At 36.3% G+C, this 12885-nt stretch overlaps 1 protein-coding gene across 2 annotated transcripts in view; it reads right to left on the bottom strand.

Moving 5' to 3' along the window:
• EPS8 (EGFR pathway substrate 8, signaling adaptor) overlaps nt 1–12885 on the bottom strand; it is a 69271-nt gene that overhangs the window by 52620 nt on the left and 3766 nt on the right. For both annotated transcript variants that reach the window (XM_065886759.1, XM_065886760.1), the window contains exons 3-5: nt 5055–5122; nt 3890–4051; nt 1452–1601 (exon numbers count right to left, since the gene is read on the bottom strand). In XM_065886759.1, the coding sequence (XP_065742831.1) occupies nt 1452–1601; nt 3890–4051; nt 5055–5122 (380 nt within the window). The remainder of the gene's footprint in view (nt 1–1451; nt 1602–3889; nt 4052–5054; nt 5123–12885) is intronic.

Genomic DNA, 12885 nt, shown 5'->3' with positions numbered 1-12885 from the left:
CCTGATAAAGAAACTTTAAAACACAAAACTGATGTTGCAAGATGGCCCATATAAAAGAAACCACATATTTCATTGGATTTATATTTTTAATGGGGCAAGAAAAAAAATCCATCTCATATGTGCACCAATGGGTAAATGCATATAGCTGTGTAGTGGTCCTTGACTTTTAATGAGGACAGAACAGCATTCAGTAAATCTGTTTTGGACCCATCAATATCATCATGCCCTATCAAATAAAGCAAACCTTTTATCCTCAAAACTGAAATCCAGAAACTTCACTCAGCCCAATAACTCTTAGTTTCCAGGGAGGGATTTTAGAGCGCTGAAGCAAACACCAGATTTAAAATGTCTTTTAGCATAGTTCTCTGTTTTTAAAATGTTTGAATTAAATTTCACTATATTTTCAGAGCAAAATATTCATCTTAATCCTTACTGATTTAATAAATCTAACCTTGCAAAATTCTTAATACACTTTATGACTTTCAAAAGGCACTATATAAAAGTTTGATGAACATTACGTACACAAATTATCTACTGCCACATTCTTTTCAAGTAAGATTTTTAGAAAATCATTTATGACATAAATTGAAATTAAAAGAAAATTATAATACACAATTCATAGTCAATCTTAATTTACCTAACATATTTTAAGGTCAAAGAATTACAGAAAAGATCAAGTGACACTTCATGCTAATCTCCCGGCATTTCTTTATAAGATAAAAACTGCCTGTATATGTTATAATATGCAGTCACAGTGATAAAACACTGCTTTGGCGAAGCACCAGTCAACTCAACCAAAAATGATTTCCCTTTTAGAGAAATCAACTCATGAAATAAAGATGCAAGTTTGAAGATAAATTCTAATGTCCAATAAAGCATCACAAGTTATAATCATTTGAAAATTACAGTGTACTTTGAAATACAAATCTTCAGCGTATGGCATATTATTACTGGTAACTATGCTCAACTATTTTCACATTATTACTAGGGGATTACATATCTTGAGGAATTATTGCAGTCACATAATTAAACAGTGAACCTTAAATCGATATCATGGAAAATGTCCAAGTGTTTCATTGCAATAATCCATGCTATGTGATTAGTGCAGAATAAAATAGGATGACATGATTGTTTATTGTCCATGAAGAATGATTTTTGAAGAATCAATCTTTAATTATAAGTCCAAGTCCCTCAGTGAAGAATTTAATGTATTATCCACACCTTTGTTTTAATAAACAGAATGCATCTGATTTCTTTCTTTTAATACTATTCTATCTCCTCTTTATTTACTTAGCCTGGAAACCCTAGGGAAGATACCGAGGTTATTTGTTTTCCTTACAAAATCCTAAGAAACTAAAAATCTAGTACCTACTAGCCATGTGATTGAAGTAGATAATCAAAAGCTGTTGGAACATGTGCTTAAAGGGAAAGAAAATTCACCATTCTTTTACCTTAATCTCATCACACTGGAAAAGATGAAGATCGGGCTTGTTCTGAGTTGACTCTTTGCACACGAGGGCAAGAACTGAATCATAGTTACAGGAGTGCATCACAGCTTGGCAGTGCTGGATTGTGTTCAAAGGAAAATTCTCCAGTTCATTCTACAAAGTAAAAATATAACTTGCCTTATTTTTCATTAGCTATATAAAATCTATCCCACAAAGAGCTCTAGGCATCATACCAATAATTTTTAAAGTATGCAAATCACACTGACAATGGATGTTAGTAAACACAGTAAATTTGGAGGATGATTAGGTACAAGTAGGCAGCAAAGATAACAAGCCTGGTGGATGGGAGAAAGAGCAACAAAAATGGAAATATATAACAAAGGAATGTAGTTGTGTTCTTAGCAAACAGAAGAAATACTGAAATTAGCATTACTGATTTCCTAAGATTATGGGCTAGAGATGATGCCTTTAAGAGCAAAATAGGTAAACTGAGGCCTCCTTCCAAAATTATTCACCATATTACCTAGCATTCTTTTCCCTGTGGCTATGTAGTTTTGGGTTTTTTTGTTTGTTTGTTTGTTTTACTTGAACACTGTACAGTCATACTCTTAGTTTCTACCTTCAGTGATCACAAATGTTAGGCTGAGAATAACACATCATTTGTACACTTTTTATTTCACTGAATCTCTCAGATGAAAAAATTCACTATGTAAGTTTTTCCAGCCAAAAATGTCAAACAGCATGGTCAGAACAATCTTACTAAAAAATACATTCTTCAAAATGATTAAGATATTTGGTCTTGTGAAAGTGAATATTATTTCATGAGATATATTTAAGGTGCTTATCCTAACACTAATGGCCTTACACAAGTAGCGAGTGGTGTCATGATGGAATTGACGGGAGAAATTGTGGGGGTTTTTTAAGTAAACAAAATACAATATCCCTGATAACTAGAACATAAAAAATAACAATAACTTTTATTACAGACAGCACATAGACATCACACCATAAATTTATTCTAAGTCCTGACTCCCTGGGACCCAGAAAAGGTGAAACAAAAAAGGCAGGTTCCATTAAATTAGAATGAAATTTATGAGCCATACTAGAGAGATAATAACTTTTCTTTCTTTGCAAAAGTAAATTAAATAATATCTCTCCTCTACAATTACTTGAAACTATGAGGATTAGAGAAGCTCTTAGTTGCTATTCTCTCACAGAATTCAATGAATGAGATGAAAGAAAGGGCAAATTTTACCCCAACTCCTATCAGACAACAAAGAGTTGTTGTCTTTATCTTAGCAACTCAAATGCCTATTAGATGATGGAGCTCAGAAAAGGCCTTTTTCAAGAGCTCCAGCATCTTACCTGAGTAGCTGTGTAAAGGAAAGGTGCCCAGTGTTGGCCTGGTGGAAGTTAATGCACATACACACAAACCTTTTTATCCCCGTTCACTCACTGGGGTTCAAACCGTATCACTGGGATATGGTTTGACATAGCATGTAATTAATATGTGTCATAAAGAATAGTGCCCTACAGGGCTTCCCTGGTGGCGCAGTGGTTGAGAGTCCGCCTGCCGATGCAGGGGACATGGGTTCGTGCCCCGGTCCGGGAGGGTCCCACATGCTGTGGAGCGGCTGGGCCCGTGAGCCATGGCCGCTGAGCCTGTGTGTCCAGAGCCTGTGCTCCGCAACGGGAGAGGCCACAACAGTGAGAGGCCCGTGTACCGCAAAAAAAAAAAAAAAAAAAAAAAAAAATAGTGCCCTACAGGAGACTTATTTTATTTTTTTGGTATCAGTGCAATTGTTTCTCTTTTTAAAATTTATTTATTTTTATTTATTTACTTTTGGCTGCATTGGGTCCTCAATGCTGCGCATGGGCTTTCTCTAGTTGCAGCGAGTGGGGGCTACTCTTTGTTGCGGTGTGTGGGCTTACTGCGGTGGCCTCTATTGTTGCGGAGCATGGGCTCTAGACGCACGGGCTTCAGTAGTTGTGGCACGCAGGCTCAGTAGTTGCAGCACGTGGGCTCTAGATCACAGGCTCTGTAGTTGTGGCACACGGGGCTTAGGTGCTCTGCAGCCTGCGGGATCTTCCCGGGCCAGGGATTGAACCCGTGTCCCCTGCATTGGCAGGTGGATTCTTAACCACTGCGCCACCAGGGAAGTCCCCAGGGGCCTTATTTTAGCACGATGCATTTTTTCCCTCACTTCTTCCATCTCTTCATACATGGTTAAAAAAACATTGTATCCCTCTATCTCCAGTTTAAAAACATGATTTCACATGCATAAAGTACATAAAGTATGACATTTTTTCTTCAAAATGACTGACAAGAATATTTTACGTTGCTAAATTTTTACCCATTTTCAAACAACCTGATCTAATTGTAAACATAAATATTTGTGGACTTCCTTGAAAATAAAATAGTATAAATATTTCCAACTTGCCTTTGATTCTAAATCAATCAGGCTCACAGCTCTCTCGTCCACTTGAAGAATCATATCTTGAGTCCAAACTTTGCCCTTGGCATCAAGCAATTTCAGCTTCCTTATTCCATCGTCAACAGTTATCATAGCATCTTTCCGATCCAGAACAAAGGTAGTCAAGTGCTTATGATTGGCAAAAAGAAAAAACGTAATACACACAGTCTCTTAGTAAACATTTTCCCAAAAAATAGCGAAGTTAAACTAACTGAAGTCAGCTAGTAGAGAGGGGAGAGACAAATACAAAGTACTGTAGAACTTCATGGTTACCCTACTGGGATAATAAGGTCAAACAGGTTTTTGTTGAATAGAGGAAATGATGCCTTGAATCATAAAATATCTAAATCTGTTTAATACTGAGCCTTGTGGAACTACATAAACTTGACAGAAACAAACTCTAAACAGATTAAATAACATTCTCTTTATTTAATCCATTTTATTCCATTTTGGTTATTTAAATGCTGAACAATAGAAGGCAATCTATAAGGCAGCTTGAAAACTACAGACGTTGGTAATTGACAGCAGACACAGCAATTCTAGTCTGTAACAACTGTCCAACTTTTCACTCTACTGAAACAAAACTGTTTAAATGTAATTAAGCATGCTTGAGGAGGTAGAAACTTGAAAATAAGAGCAATTTAAAAATTACTTCCTACTTAAATATTTTCCATTATAATAAGCAAATGTCCACCCAAGTAGATTCCAATTAAGAGCAAATATCTTAAAAGACAGCAATAGAGGAAAAACTAAAAAAAAAGAAACCATTGCTTAAACAGAACTAGTAATGACTTTAGACAAAACTAAAAGTAAAACTAAACCATCCACTGAAACTGTCAAGGCTCATTTCAAGAAGATTCCATAATACAAAATAGAAGCCTTGGTCCTGTTTTTAACCAAAATAAGGCTGACAATGATAAATGACTAGTTATCATCTTAATTTATTCTCTATGAAAACAGATTAACAAGATACTTTTATATTTAACACCTGCTTTATAAAAATCTGAAAGAAAAAATGTCAACACAATTTACAACATCATAGAAATGAAATAAAACATAACTCTGATTTTACTACCAATTTTTATGTCCCTCAAGCTTCATTCTAAAGTTAGCAAACATCAAAGCATCTTACTTCAACATGGTATTGGGATATATCTGACACGCTGCTGACACTATCCCGTGCATAATTCTTCCTCTGTTCTGGAAAAGAAGTTGAAAAAGCCATTATTTACCCATGAGTGGGCTGATGTTCATATATCAGTGTCTCGTGGCCATCTCTAAAACTAGTCTATCTCATATATAAGTACAGTAGTACAGTAGTATAAGTCACCACTGTGTGGTGTATCTGAAAATACTCATCGTTCACATTAAATGAAAAAGTCATGACAAAGCTTACATTATATGCAAGAACAATTTGACCCAACATAAGTGTTCTGAATCCCAAAGGTTAACAAGATTATTAATGTTGTAAGAAAAAGTTATTTTGTGTAAAGATTTTATTAATCAGGGACCTCTTCTTTGGCAAAAAGATAAAAACTGGCTTGTAAATTTCATCTTTTAATGCACTGAGAACAAAATGGAACTGCAAATACTGTCACAGATGCTGTATTATATGAGTTAGACTACATTATTAAAATAATAAACACTGCAAGGAACATGTTTCACCACATCCACACCATGGAGAGTGTTAAAGGAGAGTCAGTCATACTCACTGCCATTAAACTTTAACAATTTTCACACATCTACAGAACACACAAATGTGATACTCAGAATTGTAGATATAAGCTGTTAGAAAAAATAAGAAAGTTAGGTAGAAAGTTTCTGCACCAACTATTGAAAAAGCAAAAGGCAACCTTTGTTTTTCTTTTGTAAAATGCTGCAAAACCAAAATAAAATATGTGAAGGCACTATTTTGTATTTGCTGCTTTCTAACCAAGCAACTTGATTATTTGTAAATTTGCAGTTGCCCTATTTTTTCTAAAGCAGCATGCTATGGTGAAAAAGAGCTCTAAGTGGGAACCAGAAGAGTTTTGATTCTCACTTGGGCTCTGTCATTAAGTAGGAGATTGAACTTGGCAAAACTCTGGATCTCAGCACCCTTATTGTAAAACACAAGGGTTAAAGAAACAAGATCAAACTTCAAGACTCCTACAGTATTAAAATTCTGTCTCTCTGTCTCTATCTCTTTCTCTCTCTGTCTCACACACACACCTTAGCTTTCCTAATAACCATTTGTTTTTCCCCAAATATAAACCTGTTTCTTTCAGGTAGTATAGAAACTTTTAGATTTTCCTAAAACAACAGAAGTTGAAAAGTTCTGCTGAACATAAAAGCAGAGCAAGTACAAAACTATAAAGCACATATACAGACTAAGAATGTTAACACATAGAATTTTTTTAAACTTTGATACAAGTAATGACTTTTCATTTATCTTAATGCTTACATGAAAATATAAATATGCCTTCTATTATATCACTATGATATTATTCCAATATATTCTATTTTTGCTTTTGCAGCATTAAAGTTACTTAATAAAAACAGACACACTACAAAATTCAGTATCTGCTACCTTTCTTTTTCTGTTTGGAGGATGATCTGAAGAAGTATGATCCATCTGGTCCTACCAAAACAATGTGACCAAAAAGAAACATCTGGTTTCACCTAAAATTTTCTATTCTGTTATGACAAAACATAAACCTTAATTTACATATTTTAAAAAGTGAACCATAATTTTTCTGATTATTAGCTGAGGACTAATCAATGTGAGATATTAACAAATGGATAATTTTTCTTGGGAAAACCATTAGAACTTTTAAAATACAATGTATAACTCAGGGACACATCTGAGAAAAGCACTTTTAGAAATAATCAATGTTTCAGAATCACTGGTTCATCGTATTCTAACACAATTCTCCACAGCCAGCTCAGAACATGAGAGTAGTTCTGTTTCCTCTGGTCTGATCTGAGGACAGTAAAAGAAATGGCAGTGCTTGCCATGGTCTCCAATTTTGATATGGCGACACCAGGATGTTCAAATGCTTTTCTGAGTCTTTCAGATAAGTGATTGGCAAACACAGTTGAAGGTCAAAAATATTATGTTTTGTAATTAAATATTCTCATTATGAAATAGTAAGACTTTTTTCCCCCAAATTTCCTAACACGTAGTTTCTCAATCCCACAGAAACGTACTTTACAAAAATAGAAAAACACTATTTGATAGTATTCATAAAACAGCATGATGTTAACTGATTATTCTGCTTGCCTAAAAGATATGGTACCATTTCTAATTTTCCAAATCAAGGATCCATTTTAGGAATTCCTAAGCTCTTTCTCTCTCATGTTACACAATAAATAAGATGTATGTGTTACAAGAAATTACCTTTAAAAATCCTAAAAATGTATAAATGCCATAAAATGGATTTATAAATAAACTAGTGGTTTCAGTGATTTAAGTCAATGAATAAATAAAAGTGACTATTAACATTTTAATAGGAGATTTTGAAAGAAGGCTCCTAAAAGGCAATTATAGTACATTTATTTTTTATGAAAATCACATGTATTCTCAAGTACAGCTGTAAATAGGAATTATGCTCCTAAACCTGAAAAATCTCACCCAAAGCCTTAAAACCGTGTGAAAAGCCTAAAGAAAGTCTCCATGATACGCAAGATAAAGTCTCTCCTGACGTTCACTACTTTCTCTAACAATGGTCCTCAACCTTGGCTGCACGTTAGAATGAACTTTAAAAAAAATCCTGCGGTCCCCACGCCCCCCAGGATTCTAATGTAATTGGCCCAGGATGCAATCTGGGCCCTGGGATTTGGAAAAGCTCTCCAGGCAATTCTAACATGCAGCCGAGGTTGGAAGCTACTGTCCCAAAATCTGTGCAAGTGGCAACTCATCTACCACATCTTATCTCCTTAAGTTGAAATTTTTTTCTTTCCAGGTTAAGAGCGTAAATCACGGTCAAACAGTCTCTCTCTCTGAATCAATTAGAGCCAGGAACAAATTTACTTGGTTACAGTACCACTGATTGTGTTTCACTGTCTTTCCTAACAGCTTTTATTCCATGGACCACAATATACAAACCCAAAAGGACGGAAGAATTCAGTCACCAAAGACGAAAATCCTGTAACGCATCATTTTAGCATCCTTGAGTTGATACGCTGCTGCGAAAACTGATATTCTACTTCCGGATCAGGAACTTAAACAGGTTTCAATGAACTTTGGATGATTATGATATATCACAATAGGTTCATCAGTTGTACCAGATGTACCTCTCTGGGGGGCTGGTGACAGCAGAGGAGGCTAGGCTGTGTAGGCATATGGGAAATCTCTGTACCTTCTCCTCAGTTTTGCTGTGAACTTAAAACTGATCCCAACAAAGTCTTAATTTTAAAAAATTAGGTTTCATCTGACGCTTCAATGAGTACAATGGCAGCTATAACAATATGCAGGTCTCAGCATTTAAACTGAATTCTCGTTTGCCTATGTTGCTGTTTATGCATGAGAGCAAGATTTGAAACAGCTAACATTCAGAAAATTGTTATTTTCTCTTTCTCTGAAAACAAAGTGCTGCTTCCAAAATAAGGACTTGATTATTAAAAAGAAAAAAATGTAACATAAATGCAGCTGCCGAGTAGTCCTCTCCCTAAATAAAACAATGGGCTACAGTTCATATTACTTTACACTTATAAAACTTTCAACCACAGTAAAGGAGAATTCCTTTCTCACTAGTTTAGTGCATAATTTCCATAGAAGAGAGGTGGCTTAGTGGGAATCAGTAAGAAGCACTGAGTAAAAATTATAAGCTCTCACTATCTAGGCAACTATAATCACGGATTGACAAATCAGTATCTGAACAAGATAACTTTTTAAAATCAAGGTCATTTTTACAAAACTACATTATTTAAGAATTAATTGTATTGGCCAGTCCAACAGGTCGTTAAAATAGCTTATCCCCGAGGAGAAAAGAAGCTTTAAAACTTTCAGCTGAGGTGGAAAAATTGCCAAAGTGTCTTTCTGAGTCACATGCACTGACATACTCTATGAAGCAGAATTTTGACTCTACCATCGCCCAGCCTCCTGACAGGATATAATCAAGGGCCTCTACTTCTTAAGAATTTCAAAAAGTTTTTTCTTAGAATATTAATTTTTTCCAAGTAAATCACACCTTGTAAATAATGAGTATGGAGATAAGAGAAGTGGGTTTTAACCCTTCAGTGCCACCTGAATGTATAAGAGCTGGCCTGAGCTTCAGTTAGGACAAATAAACAGAGAGCCTAGGTCCAAACCAAGATCATGAGACACAGAGAAACAGAAAGAAAAAGAAAGATAAGTACAAAAAGAACAATACGTGGGGTAGATATCTATTAAGAAAAGTGGTATATTCAGGAATACTGCTCTGAGAAAGTTGAGTCAAGCACCATGTAAAAATACAGGAAAGTTTACAGTCAAGTCAATTATACAGAATGAACTGTATAGTTTATAGATTACTTATGCTCACTTCTTACCAGTACCTCCCTGAGAAGAACAAAGAAAATCAGGAAAAAAACAAATACATTTTCCTACTTGCTAATATCACAAAAACGTTCAAACTTAAGGTAAAATGAAACTCGAGAGAGTGCCTGTCTGTCATGTTTACCTTTCACTACCTGGTCTCCCAACAATACTATAAATGTTGGTCATGACGATAAAGTATTACTAAATGATAATTCTGTGAAACTTATATTGTTCTGGAGACAGGATGACTTTAGACAGCTGATTATTTAAGGTAAATGGTCATATTCCAAATCCAGCAATATCTAATTTAAAGGAAAGTTATTTTTCTAGGAAGTTCAGCTGTTCAGCACACAGCAGAGAATCCACACTTAAATAAAATAAGCCCTCTGAGTGGCAGACAGAGACGTCACAATGTTTAATATTAAAATTTGCACATTTTAATGCATAAGGGGGAGGTCTCTCAATTCCCCACTCAGAACCCACGTACACTACTCACAAGATTTCCTATTAGTTTCTCAGCCCACACGTATCAGAAGCAATGCTAGAAGCAGGCATGTTACCAACAGGGAAAAGTTCATATGGGGTTATTAAAGCTGCTTGGGACCCAGACACATGGGAAAAACAGCCTCAAATACTCCAAAGGGAAAAGATTCTGAATGATCTGGTGTAAAGGTAAGGAATGCAGCCTCTGAGCACATGGCAGTACACAAGCTCGTGTGCACACCACTGACCCTCTGAGCCATGGACAAGAGGTTACAGGAGCCATGCCCCAACAGAAGGGAATGTTTTAATACTTTTTACAAGCATGTTCCTTAAAAGCAATTTTTTTTTTTTTTTTTTTTTTTTTTGCAGTACACGGGCCTCTCATTGTTGTGGCCTCTCCCGCTGCAGAGCACAGGCTCCGGAAGCACAGGCTCAGCGGCCATGGCTCACGGGCCCAGTCGCTTCGCGGCATGTGGGATCTTCCCCGACCGGGGCACGAACCCGTGTCCCCTGCATCGGCAGGCGGACTCTCAACCACTGCGCCACCAGGGAAGCCCCTTAAAAGCAATTTTAAAGCTTAAAGACATTGACAAGCAGGTTAGCCAGAAAAAAATGTATAACATTTTCAATTCCCTGATTAACAGCAGACAAATGAAATGTTACTGTCATGAGATAAGAAAAGAAAGAAACAGTAGAAGAGAGAAATTAATACGTATTTCCTATTTATGTCATCAGGGACTTTAGTGACGCAGAGCCTCTGACATGCTGGCTTTGACATTTCTTGTACAATAATAAAGAAAGGACAGTATAAGGTTATTAAAACTGCAGCACATTTTAACCATTTTCCTTGAATAAATGAACACATATCTAAAAGAAGCTAACTTATTGTCATAATTGTGTAGTTTGCATTTACAGGATTTATAAAAAAAATTTCTAGTGATATCTGGAATGTAAGCTTAAAAACATATGATGAAGATTACCCCTTGATCCTGTCAAAGTATCACTGTGATTAGATGTATAACATCATTTGGAGGTAACAGTAAAATATTAAATTTGAGGGTCTTGATGAATCTGAGGGCCCAGGACAAAAAGTGACTCTTCTATGCCCTTCCTCACTGCCATGAGAGGCTCATTACTTCTATTTTTTCATATAAACTTACCACAATATTATTATCGTTTCTATTTTGTAGTTGAGGAAACTGGGACCAATAGGTTAAACCATTTGCTCAAAATGGCAGCCCTTTGGTAGAAAGTGCCATGATTCAGCCACAGATCGTTTGGCCTCCCAAACCCATGCCTCTCTGAGAGTCATCCTGAAGCAATCTGGATGGCACATTATGGTGTCAGACTGAAAAGTGTCCTCATAAAAAAGACCAAGTTGCATGAAACTCCTGATACAGTAACTAGCCTGTGGTCGGTGTATAAAAAACAGTGGTCATTACCGTGAAACTCATGTTTCAGTGCACTATACCTTCATATCCCAGAGAAGTCCATGTACCAGCCATGAAAACAAATGAATTCTTGAAGGATTTATTCAACTGGTTTAATCATTGTGAAAGGAGAAATCTTCAAGAAAATGCATACACTGTGACACAGGAAATGACATTACAAATCTCTCCTTTACCAAGTTTCTAGTTACAAAAAACTATGCAGATTGGGAGGCTAAACACTCCCAATGTTAACTAAATATAGTTAAAACTTCAAATAGAATTTGTTCATTGCAAAGGGTTGTTCAAAACCTGGACGTGTTTCTCCACTGTCATGCATGCATCTGACCATTCCATAGGCATTTATTGTGAGCCTGTTGGAGAGAAGGCATACTGTGTGTGTGTGTTTGTGGACAGCAAGCTGGGAGGGAGAGGTGAGTATTAGCTACAAGGAGGAATGAAACATTACCTGCAACTTCAAGGGACTTAAAACCCTCTGACTTGTAAGCCTAATACACTGCTGAGTGTTCTTTCGTCCGTATAAATGTCTCTTGCATTTGCCCCTTTCCATTCCTCTATTTATGTCCTCTGTTTTACCAATATGCTGTTCATTGGCTTCACACTACACGAGATTGACTGTTATATTTTCTTACCATCAAGATTTTTAAAGTTTTGTGACTTTGACAAATTACCTCACCTTAAAAAGGAGCCTCAGCTTGCTTTATACGTAAAAGGGGAGAAATAAAAATGTACTGCTTAAAAGCTAAAGATTCAATCATTGGAGCTATGATTTTATGAAATTGCTCCCAACACAAAATAAACATTAACATTTGCAGGTGAGTACTACTTTTTATTCCTTATTCCTTTCTTAGCTTTCTGAAAATAGACTTTGGGATCTATGGTATTTATGAGATGATTAATACTCTTTCTCCTTAACAAAAATCTTCGGGCTTATTTAGATATCTGACTTACCTACATTATTTAGGTCTCTGATTCACCTACTTCCATCCATGCTCATCAAATCCATGCTCAACTGCTACCAGAGTGATCCAAGACGGTTATGACCTATGATTCCCCCAGCTAAAACACTTCAGTGGCCATTCCTTGTAAACAATGTCCAAATGCCTTAGTGTGATTTTTCCCAATGTCGTCCGTGTTTATTTTTCCCATCTTATTTCCCGGTGCACCACCTTGAGCCCTCCAGTTAACACTTAACTGTTTGCAACTCATTGATGCATTACATTCATTCTACAGGTATTTACTGAGCATAAGTTATACATTAGCCACTGGGCTAAGGTTAGGGAATCCTGAAGTAACCAAGGCAAATGTGACCCACCTTCAGACAGCTGACTGTCTAGTTTAAAAGGGTTCATACAGCTGTTTACAGCACCCTCCGGCCCCACAAATGCCTGGAGAATTTCAGAGCTGAATCTCTCTATGAAATCCCTCCTGCCTACCTGCCCTGCCCACATAGAAGAGCTGACCCTGCCCACATCCTCCATCTGCACTCATACACATTGCCATCCAAGCTTATCCAGCACTTTATTATAACA

Source organism: Phocoena phocoena, chromosome 11 (genome assembly GCF_963924675.1).
Source record: "Phocoena phocoena chromosome 11, mPhoPho1.1, whole genome shotgun sequence".
Lineage (NCBI taxonomy): Eukaryota > Metazoa > Chordata > Mammalia > Artiodactyla > Phocoenidae > Phocoena > Phocoena phocoena.
This window is presented reverse-complemented; position numbering and strand designations above follow the sequence as displayed.